The sequence below is a fragment of the Phyllobates terribilis genome, unplaced genomic scaffold, assembly GCF_046119375.1.
Source record: "Phyllobates terribilis strain yellow unplaced genomic scaffold, ASM4611937v1 Scaffold_520__1_contigs__length_1232081, whole genome shotgun sequence".
NCBI classification, from domain to species: domain Eukaryota; kingdom Metazoa; phylum Chordata; class Amphibia; order Anura; family Dendrobatidae; genus Phyllobates; species Phyllobates terribilis.
Genome location: NW_027363280.1, coordinates 1,122,191 through 1,141,754, shown reverse-complemented (window position 1 = coordinate 1,141,754; position 19,564 = coordinate 1,122,191). Strand labels below are relative to the sequence as shown.

Below are 19,564 nucleotides of genomic sequence, written 5' to 3'. Positions count from 1 at the left end.
ACTGAGGAGGGAGTGAAAGGTGTCGAAGAGTTTTTTTGGGTTGTTGGATAGTGAAGAGATCAGGGTGGTGAAGTATGTCTGTTTGGCAACATGAAGAGTTATAGGTTTTTAACAAATTCATAGTGGATAAAGTTTTCTAGTGTGCGAGTTTTCCTCCATAGGCGTTCAGCATTCCTAGAGCATCGCTGGAGAAATCGGGTTTGCGGTGTCAGCCAGGGCTGTTTTACTTTGTGTTTAGAGGTTCTGAGGGTGAGGGGCGCTTGTTGGTCCAGGGTGCTTCTGAGAGTGTCATTGTAGTGATTTACAGCCAGATAAGGACAGGAAAAAGAGGAGATTGGGGACAGTGATGAGTGAAGGGAGTCTATGAGGGTTAATGGCTTGTAAATTTCTGAATGTGTGATAGGTAGGAGTGTGCTGGGGTGGGCAAGGATTTGTGAGCGTGAAGGAGAGACTGTTATGATCAGAGAGGGGAAGAGGGGAGTTATCTAGGTAGGGGATTGAACAAAGCCGTACAAAGACCAGATCAAGGGAGTTTCCGTTGTTTTGTTTCTCAGAGGATGATATTCAGATGCGATTCCAACTTATTCTTTGATTCATGTGTTTCTGGCAATTCTGGTTGTTCTATATATGCTCTGTTTCTGGATGATGTGACTGGCATAGCTCATAGCAAGCTACAAAAACATTAATCTACAGTGGGTACGGAAAGTATTCAGACCCCTTTACATTTTTCACTCTGTTTCATTGCAGCCATTTGGTAAATTCTAAAAAGTAAATTTTTTTTTCTCTCATTAACCCCTTAAGCCCCGCGGGTGGTTTGCACGTTAATGACCGGGCCAATTTTTACAATTCTGACCACTGTCACTTTATGAGGTAATTACTCTGGAACGCTTCAACGGATCCCCCTGATTCTGAGACTGTTTTTTTGTGACATATTGTACTTCATGATTGTGGAAAAATTTCTTCGACATCACTTGCGTTTATTTGTGAAAAAAACAGAAATTTGGCGAAAATTTTGAAAATTTTGCAATTTTCAAAATTTGAATTTTTAAGCCCTGAAATCAGAGCGATATGTCACACAAAAGAGTTAATAAATAACATTTCCCACATGTCTACTTTACATCAGCACAATTTTGGAACCAAAATTTTTTTTTGTTAGGGAGCTATAAGGGTTAAAAGTTGACCAGCGATTTCTCATTTTTCCAACAAAATTGACAAAACCATTTTTTTAAGGACCACATCACATTTGAAGTCACTTGGAGAGGTCTTTATGACAGAAAATACCCAAAAGTGACGCCATTCTAAAAACTGCACCCCTCAAGGTGCTCAAAACCACATTCAAGAACTTTATTAACCCTTCAGGTGCTTCACAGGAATTTTTTGAATGTGGAAGAAAAAAAATGAACATTTAACTTTTTTCACAAAAATGTTACTTTAGACCCAATTTTTTTTATTTTCACAGGGGTAACAAGAAAAAATGGACCCCAAAATTTGTTGTGCAATTTCCCCTGGGCACGCAGATACCCAATATTTGGGGAAAAAACACTGTTTGGGCGCACGGCAGGGCTCGGAAGGGAAGGAGCGCCATTTGACTTTTTGATTGTAAAATTTGCTTGAATAATTAGCGGACGCCATGTTGTGTTTGGAGAGCCCCTGATGTGCCTAAACATTGGAGCTCCCCCACAAGTGTCCCCATTTTGGAAACTATACCCCTCAAGGATTTTATTAAGGTGTATAGTGAACATTTTGAACCCAGAGGTACGGCACAGAATTTGTTTACATTAGGTCATCATATCGAATAAGTTATCATTATTCTTGAGCGCAAGTGCTCGCTACTTGAGTTTGCATCGGGTACTCAGGTATGCACCATGTACAGCGTGTGCTCGAGTGACATGCTCGAGTCCCTGCTCCGCATGTTTCACGGTTATTAGACACCCAAAAAAAACATGCGGGGATCGCTCGTGCATGGCAGGCAATCCCCGTAAAGTTTTTTGGCAGCGAAGCATATGGGGCAGAGACTCGAGCATGTCACTCAAATACCCACGATACTCAATGCATACCAGAGCACCCGATGCAAACTCAAGTAGCGAGCACTTGCTCTCAACACTAGTCGCCATATCGTCATCTTTTTTTCTTACTTTTGAAAAAAATCCCAGCCCCAGCACAACCCTAGCCCCAGCACAACCCTAGCCCCAGCACAACCCTAGCCCCAGCACAACCCTAGCCCCAGCACAACCCTAGCCCCAAACCCAGCCCTAACCCTAGCCCAATCCTAACCCAAGAGTTTATTTTTGACGCCGTTCCTTGTGCGGTATAAGTGATTAGACGACTTTATTCTTCGGGTCGGTGTGATTACAGCAATGCCAGAATCATATGGGGTTTTTATGACTGACAGCTGTCACACACTAAAAGACGCATTTTTTGTAAAATCTAGTTTTTGCATCGCCATATTTTGAGAGCTATAATTTTTCCAGATTTTGGCAGACAGTCATGTGACGGCTCGTTTTTTGCGGGATGACTTGACGTTGTTATTGGCGCCATTTTCAGGCACGTGACATTTTTTGATCGCTTTCTATTCCGATTTTTGGGAGGCAGAATAAACAAAAACCAACAATTCAGGAATTGTTTTTTTTTATTTTTTTTTTTATTCTGTTCCGCGTGTGGTAAAATTGATGAGGTAGCTTTATTCTTCGGGTCAGTACGTTTACAGCGGTACCACATTTGTATCATTTTTCTATGTTTTGGCGCTTATACACAATAAAAGCTATTTTATAGAAAAAAATATTTTTTAGCATAGCTTTATTCTGAGAGCTATAACTTTTTTATTTTTCGGCTGATGGAGCTGTATGGCGGCTTGTTTTTTTGCGGGACGAGATGACGTTTTCAGCGGTATCATTTTTATTTATATGCGTCTTTTTGATCGCGTGTTATTCCACTTTTTGTTTGGCGGTATGGTGATAAAGCATTGTTTTTTGCTTCGTTTTTTTTTTTTACTGTGTTCACTGAAGGGGTTAACTAGTGGGACAGTTTTATAGGTCAGGTTGTTCCGGACGTGGCGATACCAAATGTGTACTTTTATTGTTTTTTTTTTTGTTTTTTTTTATAAGAATATTTATTGATGGGTACATTATATTTTTATTTTTGGTGTATTATTTTTTTTTATAATATTTTTGCACATTTTTTTTTTTCCCACTTTCACACAGTTTATACACTTTATTACTTTGTCCCACTCTGGGACTTTCACTTTTTTTTTTCTGATCGCCTGCATGGCACAGGAATGAAGCACCATCCCTATGCCATGAAGGCTGTCAGAAGTGCACAGTGTGAAGATTGCTTGGAGATGCACTGCGCATGCCCAAGCAATCTTCCTGCTCTCTGGTAACCCGGATGTTGTCATGACGACATTGGGTCGTCATGGCAACACCCGGGAAGCCTTTGCAGACTGCGCTGGAAGCCGGAAGAGGAGGTGAGTATCGCCGATCACCTCCCCTTGCCCCTGCAATGCCGCGATCGACTTCGATCGCAGCATCGCGGGGGTTAATGTGCTGGGAGCGGTGCAGGACCGCTCCCTGCACATAGGACCGGGTGTCAGCTGTGACAATCAGCTGACACCCGGCGGCGATCGCGCCCGCACAACCTGTGTGCGCGCGCGATCGCCATGACGTACTAATACGGGTCTGGCTCTCAAGTCCCAGGGCACAGACGCGTATTAGTACGTCAGATGTTATTAAGGGGTTAAAAGTACTCTCTGCACCCCATCTTGACGGAAAAAAAAATCAGAAATTAATAAATTTGCAAAAATTTCTACAAGAAAAACTGAAATATCTCATGGTCATAAGTATTCAGACCCTTTGCTCAGTATTCAGTAGAAGCACCCTTTTGAGCTAGTACAGCCATAAGTCTTCTTGGGAATGATGCAACAAGTTTTCACACCTGGATTTGGGGATCCTCTGCCATTCTTCCTTGCAGATCCTCTCCAGTTCCGTCAGCTTGGATGGTGAACGTTGGTGGACAACCATTTTCAGGTCTCCCCAGAGATGCTCAATTGGGTTTAGGTCAGGGCTCTGGCTGGGCCAGTCAAGAATGGTCACAGAGTTGTTCTGAAGCCACTCCTTTGTTATTTTAGCTGTGTTCTTACGGTCATTGTCTTGTTGGAAGGTGAACCTTCGGCCAAGTCTGAGGTCCAGAGCACTATGGAAGAGGTTTTCATCCAGGATCTCTCTGTACTTGGCCGCATTCATGTTTCCTTTAATTGCAACCAGTCGTCCTGTCCCTGCAGCTGAAAAACACCCCCAAAGCATGATGCTGCCACCACCATGTTTCACTGTTGGGATTGTATTGGGCAGGTGATGAGCAATGTCTGGTTTTCTCCACACGTACCGCTTAGAATTATCACCAAAAAGTGCTATCTTCATCTCATCAGACCAGAGAATCTTATTTCTCATAGCCTGGGAGTCTTTCATGGGTTTTCGAGCAAACTCTATGCAGGCTTTCCTATGTCTTGCACTGAGGAGAGGCTTCCGTCAGGCCACTCTGCCATAAAGGTCCGACTGGTGGAGGGCTGCAGTGATAGTTGACTTTGTGGAACTTTCTCCCATCTTCCTACTGCATCTCTGGAGCTCAGCCACAGTGATCTTAGGGTTATTCTTTACCTCTCTCACCATGGCTCTTCTCCCATGATTGCTCAGTATGGCTGGACGGCCAGGTCTAGGAAGACTTCTGGTGGTCCCAAACTTCTTCCATTTAAGGATTATGGAAACCACTGTACTCTAAGGAACCTTGAGTAATGCAGAAATTCTTTTGTAACCTTGGCCAGATCTGTGACTTGCCACAATTCTGTTTTTGAGCTCCTTGGGTAGTTCCTTTGAGCTCATGATTCTCATTTGGTCTGACATGCACTGTGAGCTGTGAGGTCTTATATAGACAGGCGTGTGCCTTTCCAAATCAAGTCCTATCAGTTTAATTAAACACAGCTGGACTCCAATTAAGGAGTAGAACCATCTCAAGGAGGATCACAAGGAAATGGACAGCATGCGACTTAAATGAGCAAAGGGTCTGAATACTTATCACCATGTGATATTTCAATTTTTCTTTAATAAATTTGCAAAAAATTCTACATTTCTATTTTTTTCAGTCAAGATGTTGTGCAGAGTACTTTAATGAGAAAAAAAATTTACTTTTTAGAATTTACCAAATGGCTGCAATGAAACAAAGTGAAAAATTTAAAGGGGTCTGAATACTTTCCGTACCCACTGTACATGATACACTATAATTTATGGGATTTATACCCTACCATGCTATTAAAATACTCTGCCTCCCTATTTAATAGTCTACTGAGCTACCACTGGGCGATAGTATGTAATAGTAATGTACTTTTTAATTATTATTCTACCGCATCCCAAAGCCAATTGGGAATTATGTTCTTACATTCCTTTGTATCTCATGCATACCAGGTTTATACTTATACTTGTTATGCCTAAATTGTTAAATTTTTGATTATTTTGTTTTCTTTTGTATCTTTCAGTATTGATAAATGTCCAATTTTAGACTGAAGTGTCAATTTTATTTTTTTTTACAGTGGATAGCTTTTCTAAATAAAAAGTATTGTTCATCAGCATTTACCCTGGAGTGCCAAGTTCTTTGTAACACTGTTCACTAAATGTACTTCGCTTTTCTTTTTCCCCCACACTTACTCTACCACCATGCTTGTATATACCCTTACAGTTTTTGTTCCACTAATCCTCACTCCTTTGCTATCCCCAAACCCCAGCATCCTCTATCCAAATAATAATCTCTCAATCCCTCTTACCTCCTACCTGACCTCATCTGCAGACCTGCTCCTCAACCTCAGATCTCGCCTACTAAAACATAAAACAAGCCGGCCTCTTTCCTTTCACCTGCTTTCTTGCACTCTGCTTGTCCTCACTGCTGGCGACATATCTCCCAATCCTGGACCCCCACACAGCTGCTACCTCCCTCTTATGCCCCCTCATATCGCTGCCTACCTAATATGAACTTCCGCAATCTCTCCTACATTAAACACGTCTCGACGTCCACCCCCCTGCTCCCCCTCTCTGGAGCACTCTGGAATGCCTGCTCTGTCTACAATAAGCTCCATGTGATTCATGACCTCTAACTCTCGCAATCTATCCTTCCTGGGCTGACACCCTCCGACACTGCCTCCCCTGCTGCGCTGTGCTACAGCAGCCTCCACTTCACCCATACTCCTCACCCTGGTAACAGGCATGGTGGAGGAGTGGGTCTTCTTTCTACCAACTGGACCTTCAACCCAATATCACCTCTACAGTCCCTAAACCTCCCTTCTTTTAAAGTCCACACTGTCCGCATCTACTCTCTTTCCAACCTCCAAGTGGCAGTCATATACCGACCTCCCGGCCCTGCCACTGCCTTTATTGAACAATTCTCCACCTGGCTTCTTCACTTTTTCTCTGCTGACATTCCCACCATCATCATGGGTAACTTCAACATCCCCACCGACACCCGCCAGTCAGCAGTCTCCAAACTCCTGTCGCTTACTTCATCTTTTGGACTTGGTCCTCCTGAGCCACCCACACAGACGGACACACACTAGACCTCATCTTCACTCGACTCTGCTCCCTATCTAACCTCACAACCTCCCCTCTCCCCTTATCTGGCCACCATCTACTCACGTTCTCATCCCTGTCCTCTTCACCTGTCAGCCATGTCCAGCAACCATAACACCCCCGCAGAAACCTCGCACATCTAGACACTTACACACTCTGACTCTATTCTACCACTAGCATCCATATCTTCACTCCACGACACAGTCAGCGCCACTGCTTTCTACAATGCCACTCTCACATCAGCTATTGTCGCGGTCGCCCTACTCGTGCATGGCAGAGTGCGACAAATCAAAAGAAAACCCTGACACAATAACCTCACTAAAAAGATTCGGCAAGTGTCCAGGGTTGCGGAGCGGTGTTGGAGGAAAACCCATTCGAAAGAGGACTTCACTGCATTCAAACACGCAACACTCGCACTCAAATCAGCCCTCACCTCTGCTAAACAGGCCCACTTTACATCCCTTGTATCTTCCTTATTCTACAAACCCAAACAGTTATTCAACACTTAACTCCCCTCCTCCGTCCAGCACTGTCCCCTCCGACCTCCCTAATCGCTGCTGAGGACTTTGCCACACACTGCAAAAATAAGATTGACCAAACAAGGCAAGTCTTTATTGTTCGACCACCACAAACTCCTTTGCATACCAGACTAATGCCCTTATGCCATAACCACCCTCTCGATCATCAATGAAGGTGAACTTCCTCATCTCCTCTCCAAATCACACCTCACTACTTGTGCACTTTACCCCATCGCATTCCACCTCCTCCCCAACCTCACCACCACACTTATTCCATCCCTAACCCATCTCTTCAACCTATCACTAACATCTGCTACCTTCCCCTCTGCTTTCAAACATGCCACAATCACGTCTATCCTCAAATAAACATTGCTCGACCCAACTGCTAAGTCCAGCTATCGCTCCATATTGCTGCTCCCATTCGCCTCCAAACTCCTTGAACAGCAGTTCACACTGAACTTTCCTCTCATCTAACTCTCTTCGACGACCTACAATCTGGCTTCTGTCCTCACCTTTCTACTGAAACGGCCCTGACCAAAATCACTAACTTACTTATAGCCAAAGCTAACAGACAATTATCAATACTCCTCCTTGATTTGTCATCTGCCTTCGACACAGTTGACCACTGCCATCTACTACAAATCCTCTCTTCCTTTGGCATCAAAGACCTTGCCCTCACCTCATACCTTTCCAACCACACATTTAGAATCTCCCACTCTACCTCCTCATCCGGCCCTCACTCTGTTGAAGTCCCTCAAGGCTCTGTCCTAGGACCCCTACTCTTCTCCATCTATACCCTTGGCTGGAGACCACTCAAATTCCCATGGCTTCCAGTAGCATCTGCATGCTGACGACACTCAGATCCACCTCTGCTGTCCAGAATCCCTGAGTATCTATTTGCCATATCCTCCTCCTCTCGCTTCAAGCTTAATGTGGATAAATCTGAACTCATTATCTTTCCTCCATCTCACATATCTTCCCCACCTGATCTATCTGTAGTAATAAACTACATCAAGCTTCCCCCCGTACCGGAAATCCGCTGCCTCAGAGTAACCCTTGAATCTGCCCTATCCTTCAAACAGCACATCCAAGCTCTCGCCACCTCCTGCAGCCTCCAGCTTAAAAATATTTCCAGAATCCGTCCTTTCCTAAACCCTCAATCTACTACATGCTTGTGCATACCCCATCATCGCCCGCCTCAACTACTGCAACATCCTCCTCTGTGGCCTACCTGCTAACACTCTTGTACCTCTCCAGTCCATCCTTAACTCTGCTGCCTGACTAGTTTATCTCTCTCCTCGCTACTCTTCTGCTTCCCCTCTTTGCAAGTCCCTTTACTGGCTCCCAATTCCCCAGCATATCCAGTTCAAACTTCTACTAACACTGACCTACAAAGGCATCCATAACCTTTCTCCTCCGTACATCTCCAAACTAATATCCCGATATCTTCCCTCACGTAGACTCCAGTCCTCCCAAGACCACCTTCTCTCCTCCACACTCATTAGTTTTTCACCCAATCGCCTAAAAGACTTGTCCCCAATATTCCCCATCCTCTGGAAATCTGGCCCCAACACGTTTGATTAGCCATCACATTCGGATCCTTCAGACAGAACCTGAAAACCCATCTTTTCAAGAAAGCTTACAGGCTGCCATGACCTTGCTGCCACCTCACCAACACCAGAGCTACTGCAACCCCTCAACCTACTGTCTCCTTCCCCATCATCCTGTAGAATGTAAGCCGCAAGGGCAGGGCCCTCTTCCTCCTGTATCAGTCTAACATTGTTAGCTTCTTTACTGTAAGTGATATGTATTTTGCATGTAACCCCTTCTCATGTACAGCACCATGGAATCAATGTTGCTATATAAATATTTAGGGTAGAATCCTACTTGAGCACACACGAAGCAGGACGGACACTCATCTTCATGTCTCCTGAGGTCACATGACTGCCGCAGTCAATCGGTGGCTGCAGACTGACAGCAGCCTTCACATTTCTATCCTGAGGCGAATAAACTTTTTGCAAAGATGTAATTATGAAGATTGCAGTCAATCAGTGGCTTACATGAGTCATGAGACATTATTGTTCATCAAGACACTGGCGGAGTACACAATCTATGAGCAATGCAGATCCAGGAAGTAGAGAATTTTTTAATTTATGGGGCCAGCAATAAAGGAGTCTTTTAATGGGCAACCACATTAAAAAAAAAAACAAAAAAAAACAAAAAAAACCTTTTGTTTTAAACAAGTCAGTTAAAGGGGTTGTCCGGTATTGGAAAAATATATATTTGCAATGCATGTATGCACTTAAAATATGTATTTAAAAAAAAAAGGCATACTCACTTTCCAGCACATTACATGTCCAGTCCAGGCTGACTGCTGCAGTCAGGGGACCAAGAGCACTTCATAAGAGAAACATACTTAAATGATATTTCTATATCAGACAACCCTTTAATGTCTCACTATTCTATTAATTTATACCATTTGAGTTTTACATGACTAAGCAGAACAAGACAAGTCTCTTGACTACAGCTACAGAACTCTACAGAAATGGTCTCCTACCAAAAGCATTTTAATGTCACTGTGCCACAAAAGATACATTGGTTCAAACATAGAAGAGCTTAAGTACTGTGTAGGAATGGGAGTACCATAAATGGATTCTCAGATGAAAGCCCAGGCACATTTCTTACCTTTTATAAGGAGAGAAGTCTCTACTCTCACTAGCTGCAGACACTTCCTTTATTTTCAGCAGCACGTTACGGATAAAGTCCGCTTCGGTAATCACACTCCCTGAGGGAGCCTGTTTTGCAACAGTAGATAAAGGTTTGGGTCTTGTCACTAGAATAAACAAGAAACTGTTGCTTAGTGTTGAATATTTTGGATATGTATTTGTATTTTAACAATGGTAGAGTAGTCAAACCTACAGACATTACAGGCCGCTATCCGGTGACAACTCTGCTGCCCGCTAGAACTGTCTGCCGTCACCATGTAACTGAAGACTGCCGAATCATGACTGAGTGCAATCAGCACAAATTAACAATTCTCCTATATTCTAAACAAGAGTGGGTGGTCATGTGCCAACTTCATTGAGAGTAGTGGCCGAGAGAGTCAAACTGGCTGCAACTATGCAAATTGTATAAATACCCAATTGAAAGGGAAATTGTGGCAGTGTGCGCATTGTAAACTTATCACAATTCGGCAGTGTGCAGTCACAGACTGCAGAGTTCTTTTTAGCCTGGAAAACTCCTTTAATACTATTTCATCTACACTGACAAATCATCTGAAGAATGATGAATAATGAAGCCTCTTTTCTGGCCTTCATAGGACACCATAGTCAGCAGCTATGACGTCACCAGCTCCTTCCGCCCGTGTGGTTACCAGGGATGCTACCGGACGGAGTGCCCTGGCTCTACATACCACTTAGGAGATTACAGCTCCCTGCTTTACTGTATGGCCCAGGACCTGACAGCAGGTAACTGTGGGCTTCGGAGTACGTACAGGGGAGTAGACACCCCGCACTCTTTACTTACCAGGAATTCACACCTCTAATCAAGGGACCAGCCCCACTAACTGTATGCTTTTACTAAGCACCGTGTATTCATTCTTACAGACTATGAGCTATTTAGCGGCATAGCAGGCACGTTTCCAATAGCAGCAGCATTTCTTACCATGCAAATGGACGTTAAACAGAGAAACATTATATTTATTAACGCTTTGCCTAAATATCATATATAGCTTGTCTCCTTAGGAATATTATTTTATTGTCCAAGTTAATTTCCATTGTGAAATTTGTTTAATATAAATTCTAGATATTACTTTCTGTTTTGCGTGCTCCTCTTTTCTATTCTCTGCTACCTCCAATCAGTGCGACAGTACCATCTATTTATGACTATTTACGGGCCGTCACACAGGACCCGTGCTTCTGGCTGCAGCCTAGTATTTCTTCCTTACCATCTCCTTTGGCGCTAGTATATGTTGATACTACATTTCTGTTTATTTTATGCATTCATTTTTGTATTAATAGGCAGACGACAATCCATAATGTTCCTGTCTTGGCATTTACACATTGGTCTATGGGCAGAACTTTTGCACATAAGAATTGAACACTATTTATGAAGCTGGAGATCAAGGTCATATGCTCAGTCCCACTATATATCGCTTTCTTTTCACTGAATACGCATTGCTCTTACCTGTACATTATACATTTACATTTGGTACTTCCATTAGTCATCTCTGACACATGCATATTGTTTTTATTTGTACGTCACACGTCGGTGCCCCTAACAGACCCATGTGGTGTATTGATCGGTTATTTCTTGCAGAGCTCAGATCAGACCTGGAGCGAGGGGTGGAAGATTTGAGGCTTTATATTACTTATGTGCATCAGTGCAGAGCCAGATGTCAGTCAAAGTGCTGTGAGCGGTGACTGGCTGGGCACACCTGTCTGTATGGCTTAAAGTCAGCGACTCCCTGGAGTAATATAGTTCATTTTCTCTAAGAAGCTGCACTTTCAGGACAAAGTAGCTTTAAAGGGGTTATCCACTACTTTACATTGATGCCCTATCCGTAGGATAGAGCATCAATGTATGATTGGCTGGGGTCCCGCACGCGGCACCCCTGCCGATCGGCTGTTATCGGTGTCGGTGGCAGGTGTCGCCAGCCGGAAGTCTCTACCTGCAGTGCCCGCCGCTTGTAACTGAACTTCGGCCTCCCGATGAATGGGAGGAGGATGTGCAGTTACAAGCGGCGGCCACTACAGACAGCCAAGCACCGCAGGCAAGGACTTCCGGCCGGCGGCTGCTGCACCGATAACAGCTGGTCGGTGGGGATGCCGCGGGCGGGACCCTGGCCGATCATACATTCATGCCCTATCCTATGGATAGGGCATCAATGTTAAAGCAGTGGGCAACTCCTTTAAGTCCTGCCCAGCCTAACTTGCAGATTAACGCTATATTGCCAGGTTTGTACCATTATTAAACGTGACAGTATCCCTTTAAATGTTTTTTAAACAGCTGTAATAGAAAGTAAGCAAAGTAACCTCAAGTTCATCTGACTTGAAAACTATGAATTTCCAGCAAATGCCAAAGCAATTCCAATATCTGTCCCCTCAAAATTAATGAAGGTGAAGTTAATAAGATATTACATACAGCCGAAAGCTACAACTTTCAGTTACCTTTCTTCCAAACAATAGAAGGATAGGATCTGGCCAGAGTTTGCTGCACACTTGGGAGTATTTTGACATAGTGATCCACTATAGAGTTTCTGGCAGCTCCTCTTTCCAGCTGGCATCTGTCAAAATCATTCTGCACAGAAAAGAAAAAGTATAAAAATACATCCATAGCTGAACACATTTTTCAGATACTCTCCTCACAAAATGCAACGTAATCTTTACATAGCAAAATGACTATGGGGGATTGCTTTAGCCAACAATTATTACATAATTAATAACCTGCTGATTGCCAAAATGGTCTGTGAGGTCTGCATATGACTCTGCAATTTAGTTTTGGAACATCCTTGCAGAATCAGCAGCTGCATGGAGATGTGCAGCAGCAGGAATGGAGAACTCCCCGTAAAGAAGGCAGAAATTACACGATCGCTGTATACATTGCTGAAAAAAAGCAATGTATACAGATCAAACAAAAAGTTTATAAATTAAATGAAAAAAAGGGGTGATACGAGCGTTGCAGAGTATGACAGGCAGGTAAAGTCATCAACAGAAATTATTAAAGGAATACAAGGCTACATGTTTCAACATTGGACTGATTTCTTACTCAAGTCAGGGATGTATGCCATTTAGGAAGCCGTAATCTCCCATTACACTTTGATCCCAGCGATTATATGACCAATTAGTGTCAGGAAGGAGCCAGACCAGATCGAGCTGAGCTTTACAATGCACTGATGTGATAGATTTGCTCTGTAATGGGGGATAATATGCCAAGCCAACAATTAAAAAAAGAAAATTTTTTTTAATGATGTTAAAAAATGTGTGAAACACAAAATAAAAAGATATTTTACATAATTACATAGGTTGCAAAAAAGACCTAGGTCCATCAACCTTCTTCCACCAATTGTACATTTTGTCACTAAATTAACTATAACCCACAAAGTTACGTGTATCAAGGAAATCATCCAGCCTTGTATAAAAGCTGTTATAGTGTCTGCCATTACTACCTCTTGTGGTCGGGCATTCCACAGTCTGACTGCTCTGACTGTAAAGAACCCTTTCCTATGTTTCCTGAAAACAGACACCTCCAACTGGGGGTGAAGCTGCAAGCATCTATATACTGTATTTAAAAGGGGCATTATAAGGCATGTATTCGGCGCTGGCACCTCACCATCTCAGTGTTCAGACAGAACAGTCAGAGAAACTATTTTTGAAAAGGAGAGATAGCCCTTCCAGTCCTTAAAAGACAGAACTATGGAATCACTTTCACTTATTGTTATTACTTACATATATATTCATGATACTCTTTAAAATGAAACAGAGGACTTACTAGGTGATAATTGTTCAGTGACTGGTTTAGCCGCAAAGCTGGTATGTAATTTGCTCTCTGTAAATGATGTACCAACAAGATCTCTTGATTTTGAATACCTCCGTTTGTGCGCAAATATGTATGCAAGTAATCCTATAATAAAAATAAAGATTTATTAAAGCATAAGGCAAAAGGAAACCTTCACGTTCTGTCTGAATCACTGTTCCTACCGGAACAAAAGTGACAATTCTAAAAGAAACGTCGTATAATCGCACAGGAAAATGTCCTACAATTTGTGGCAGTTAACCTTTTCCTGTCACTGCCAGTTTTAGCATTTCTGAATAGGCCATATAAAGGGTTTTTCGTGACACTGTGCTTTATTTCAGGGGTAAATTTAGGTGGATATGTCTTGAAAACAGCTGAAACTTTAACCCCTTAACGACTGCCGATACGTATTAGAACGGCAGTTGTAAAGGGGCCTTATTCCTGATTTGTTTTAAAACGGCGATTGGGAATAAGATTGTAGCGCTGCCCGTCGGCTGTATGCGACAGCTGACACCCTGCTATAATCGGCCCTGGCCGCTTTTGTAACTGATCGGGCAAATTAACCCCTCAAATACTGCTGTCAATCGCAACAGAGCTATTTAACTGGTTGTAAGGGGGTTGCAAGATCCCCTTTGTAACCATGGGACCCACAAAATGAAAACTGCGGGTACCGATGGTTATCATGGTACCTAGAGGTCATCTGATGACCCCAGGGTACGATGGTCTGTAAGATCTAGCTATAAGCCTGGTCTCACAAGCACACTCCGTGACTCACTGACCGTCTCATGCACTGCAGTACACGAAAAATGTCCCACAGTGGGACGAAGTACAAAGAAAAGTGAAAAAGTAAAATAAAATATGTAAAACACACACCCAAAAAAGCACACCCAAATCACAAAAAGTCATTTTGCCACTCAAAAAGCAGTGTTTGTGAAAAAAAACAACCCAAAAACCCCCACAATTGTTAACACCGTATCCAGAACGACCCACTTTATAAAACTGGTACGTTATTTATTCCTTACGGCTAACGGAGTTAAGAAAATAAAAAAAAACACCAAAAATGTCACTTTTTCATCAGACTGACTCACAAAAATTTTTAATAAAAAGCTTTCAAAAAGTCATATGAAGAAAAAAAGAATGGTATAAATTAAAATCGCCAAACCGTCCCGCAAAACAAAAACTGCAATATGGCTCATTCAGCAAAAAAAAAAAAAGTTACAGTTCTCAGAATATGGCAATGTAAAAACTAATTCATTTTTGTAAAACATTGTTTTTAGTGTGTAAAAATAGCAAAGCATAAAAAAAACAATATAAATCTGGTATCTCTGTAATCGTACCGACCCAATGGACAAATCAGTCTTATCACTTACCACACAGTGAACGGCGCAAAAAATAAAAAACATAAATAACTAAATTACTGTTTTTTGTTCATGGTGTCTGAATATCTGAATAAAAAGCAATCATAAAACATTATGTGCCCCAAAACGGCAACAAAAAAATCTGTAACTCGTCCCGCAAAAGAGGGATTTTTGGTACTCACCGTAAAAGCTCTTTCTTTGAGCCTTTATTGGTGGACACAGGTAGCCATGAGTGTATGCATCTGTCGCTGGGAGGCCGCTAGGCAAAAAAAGAATTAGCTCCTCCTCAGCAGTATACACCCATCGACTGGCACAAAGCTCGTCAGTTAATGAACAAGCAGTAAGAGAAGCAACAAACAACCGAACTATATACAGGCCCAACAGAGGCACATAGGCCCAACATAGGCATAAACCAGGGAGGATGCCGTGTCCCCCAGTGAAGGCTCTAAGAAAGATTTTACAGTGAGTACAAAAAATCCTTCTTTCGTTATTGCTTCATTGGGGGACACAGGTAACCATGGGATGTCCTAAATCAGTCCCAAGGAGGGAATAGAATAACTGCCAAATCAGCTTGGACGGCAGGCAACCACCGCTTGCAGAATCTTCATACCTAGGCCAGCATAGACCGAGGTGTAGATATCTACTCTGTAGAACCTTGTGAAAGTGTAACGAGATGACCAGGTATCAGCTTTGCAAATCTGGGTTGCAGAGGCCTGTTGGCAAACAGTCCAAGAAGCCCCCAACGCTTGGGTGGAGAGCGCTCTTACTCCCGGAAGGGGTAGCCTGTGTGTAGCGCGATATGCCTCCAGTATAGCCGAGCGAATTCAGCGATGGTTAGATTTTGTAGCAGGGAGATCCTTGCGATGACCCTCAGATGACAAACAAGGCGTCAGAACATCTGAATGAAGCGGTCCTTGATAGGTAGACACAGAGCTCTGCTCAGGTCCAGCTTGTGAAGGGATCTTTCAAGGGGATGAACCAGAGATGACCAGAAAGAAGGCAGAACAATGTCCTCGTTGATGTGGAATGAGGAGACTACCTTAAGAAAGGAGGAACTGGTCTGAAAACTACCTTGTCCTGATGGAGAATGAGAAAAGGAGAGCGACTAGAGAGCTGCCAGCTCAAACTCTTCTGAAGGACGTGATGGCTACCAAAAAGGCAACCTTCCAGGAAAGGAATGACGACAAGATGTCATGGATAGGTTCGAAGGGGGCTTGCTTATTTTAGGTCCCAAAGGCCTACAGGAGGGGAATATGGCAAAGCCAGGCGAGCAACTCCATGAAGGAAGGTCTTGAGCTTGGGACGAGAAGCCAAATTCCGTTTAAAAAGAATTGAGAGTGCAGAGATCTGAACCTTGAGAGTACTGATAGAAAGCCCGGAGTCGAGTCCCAACTGGAGAAAAGCCAAGATGGATGGAAGAGAAAAAGACATGTGAGCAGAAAAGGTTGTTTTCACACCATCAAAAAAGAAAAAAGAAAAAAAAAAGGCCTTCCAAGTCCGATGTTAAATGCGTGAGGACGCGGGCTTTCTTGCTCTGACCATGGTCTGTATGACCTGGGATGAAAAACATGCTTCTCTCAAAACCAATGCCATTAAATTCAGAGACAGAGAATTCTGGTGGAAGAGGGGACCCTGAGAGAGAGAGAGAGTAGGTCCCTTCTGGGCCAGTCTACAGCCACCATGATTACTGGGACTCCCTCTGCCTTGGTCTTCTTGATGACTCTCGGGATCAGTGGCAGAGGCGGAAAGAGGTAAGGAAGATGAAAATGAAATCATGGAATGAGGAGGGTGTCATAACCGACTGCCAGAGGGGTAGCGAGACCTGGCTACGAAGTGAGGCACCATTAGATAGACGTCGGTGGTGCCCCATCTGTGACAGATCTTATCGAACACGATGGGGTTGAGTGTCCACTCGCCCGAGGAGAGTCTGATGACTAAGGAAGTCGGCGGCCCAATTGTCCACCCCCAGAATGTGTACTGACGATATTGCTGGCACGTGTCACTCGGCCCAGACCAGAATCCATGAGACCGCCGTGATAACGGATTTGCGGCTTGTTAAGCCCTGTCGGTGTATGTATGCCACGGCTGTGGCGTTGTCTGATTGAATGCATACTGGATAACCTGCTAGGAGATTCTACCAGTGGAGAAGGGAGATGTAGAAGACTCCATCAGCCAAAAAATAAAAAAAAGTTATAGGTCACAGAAAAAAGCGATACAAAATTTTTTTTTCAATAAAACACTCTTTATTGTGTAAAAGCGCCAAAACATAAAAAAAATATATAAATGTGGCACTGATGTAAACGTACTGACCCAAAGAATAACGCTGCCTTATCAATTTTACCACATGCGGAAATGCATTAAAAAAAACAAACAAACAACAAAAAAAAAAAAACAATTCCTGAATTGTTGGTTTTTGTTTATTCTGCCTCCTAAAAATCGGAAGAAAAAAGCGATCACAAAATGTCACGTGCCCAAAAATGGTACCAATAAAAACATTCACTTGTCCCATAAAAAACAAGCCATCACATGACTGTCGGCCAAAATATGGAAAAATAATAGCTCTCAAAATATGGCGATGCTAAAACTAGTCTATGCAAAAAAAAAAAAAAAAAGCACCTTTTCGTGTGTGACAGCTGTCAATCATAAAAATCTGATATGGATCTGGTATCGCTGAAATCGCACCGACCCGAAGAATAAGGTCGTCTAATCACTTATACCGCACGAGGAACGGTGTAAAAAATAAACGCTAGGGTTAGGGTTGGGATTTTTTTAAAAGTGAAAAAAAAAAAAAAGATGATATGGTGACTAGTGTTGAGCGGAAGTGCTCACTACTTGAGTCTGCATCGGGTGCTCAAGTATGCGCTGAGTATCGCGGATGCTCGAGTGACATGCTCAAGTCTCCGCCCCATATGATTCGTTGCCAAAAAAAAAAAGTTGTGTGGATTGCGTGGATTTTTTTTTGGGTGTCTAACAACCATGAAACATGCGAGTGGAGACTCGAACATGTCACTCGAGCACCCGCGATACATGGTGCATACCCGAGTACTCAAGTAGCGAGCACTTGCACTCAAGACTAATGACAATTTGATGACCTAATGTTATCAAATTCTGTGTCGTACCTCTAAGTTCAAAATGTTCACTATACCCCTTGATAAAATCCTTGAGGGGTCTAGTTTTTAAAATGGGGTCACTTGTGGGGGGTTTCCACTATTTAGGCACATCAGGGGCTCTCCAAACGCGACATGGCTTCCACTCTCAATTCCAGCCAATTTTGTGTTCCTTCCTTTCTGAACCATGCCGTGCGCCAAAACAGTCTATTTTCCCCACATATGGGGTATCGGTGCACTCAGGAGAAATTGCACAACACTTTCTGGGGTTAATTTTCACCTCTTACCTTTGTGAAAATGAAAAATTTGGGGCTAAAAGATCATTTTTGTGGAAAAAGTTAGATTTTTTTATTTTTACGGCTCCATGTTCTAAACTACTGTGAAGCACCTTGGGGTTCATGGTGCTCACCACACATCTAGATAAGTTCCCTGAGGGGTCTAGTTTCCAAAATTGTGTCACTTGTGGGAAGTTTCCACTGTTTAGGCACATCAGGGGCTCTCCAAACACGACATGGCGTCTGCTAATTATTCAAGCAAATTTTACATTCAAAAACTCAAATGGCGCTCCTTTCTTTCTGAATCCTGCCGTGCGCCCAAACAGTGATTTTCCCCCCACATATTGGGTATCGGCGTGCTGAGGAGAAAATTGCACAACAAATTTTGGGGTTTATTTTTTCCTGTTACCCTTGTGAAAATAAAAATTGTGGTCTAAAGTAAAATTTTTGTGAAAAAAAATTAAAATGTTCATTTTTTTCTTCCACATTCCAAAAATTCGTGTGAAGCACCTGAAGGGTTAATAAACTTCTTGAATGTGGTTTTGAGCACGTTGAGGGGTGCAGTTTTTAGAATGGTTCCCTTTGGGGTATTTTCGGTCATAAGGGCCCCTCAAAGTCACTTCAATGTGATGCGGTCCCTAAAAAAATGGTTCTGTAATTTTTGTTGGAAAAACGAGAAATCGCTGGTCAACTTTTAACCCTTATAACTTCCTAACAAAAAAAAAAAATTTGTTCTAAAATTGTGCTGATGTAAAAGTAGAAACGTGGGAAATGTTATTTATTAACTATATTGTGCTACATATCTCTCTGATTTAAGGGCATGAAAATTCAAAATTTGAAAATGTCTTTTTTTTTTTTTACAAATAAATGCAAGTCATACTGAAGAAATTTTACCACAATCATGAAGTACAATATGTCATGAAAAAACATTCTCAGAATCAGTGGGATCCGTTGAAGCGTTCCAGAGTTATTACCTCATAAAAGTGCCAGTGGCCAGAATTGTAAAAACTGGCCTGGTCATTAATGAGCCGACCACCCTCGGGGGGTTAAAGAATCTGTCACCAAATTTTTGCTATGTAATCTGAGAGCAGCATGATTTAGAATTTGGAAAATTAGAAATTTTGAAACTCAGAATTTACTGCCATGGAGCCAGATAGCTAGGTCACAAAAAAATAGTTACGCACTTAAGAC

General features: G+C 42.7%; 1 protein-coding gene across 1 annotated transcript in view; it reads right to left on the bottom strand.

Annotated features, from left to right (window-relative positions):
- LOC141231541 (protein ELYS-like) overlaps window positions 1–19,564 on the bottom strand; it is a 114,367-nt gene that overhangs the window by 29,574 nt on the left and 65,229 nt on the right. Inside the window, exons 23-25 of the mRNA XM_073667725.1 lie at window positions 13,610–13,741; window positions 12,289–12,418; window positions 9,806–9,953 (exon numbers count right to left, since the gene is read on the bottom strand). Of these exons, the coding sequence (XP_073523826.1) occupies window positions 9,806–9,953; window positions 12,289–12,418; window positions 13,610–13,741 (410 nt within the window). The remainder of the gene's footprint in view (window positions 1–9,805; window positions 9,954–12,288; window positions 12,419–13,609; window positions 13,742–19,564) is intronic.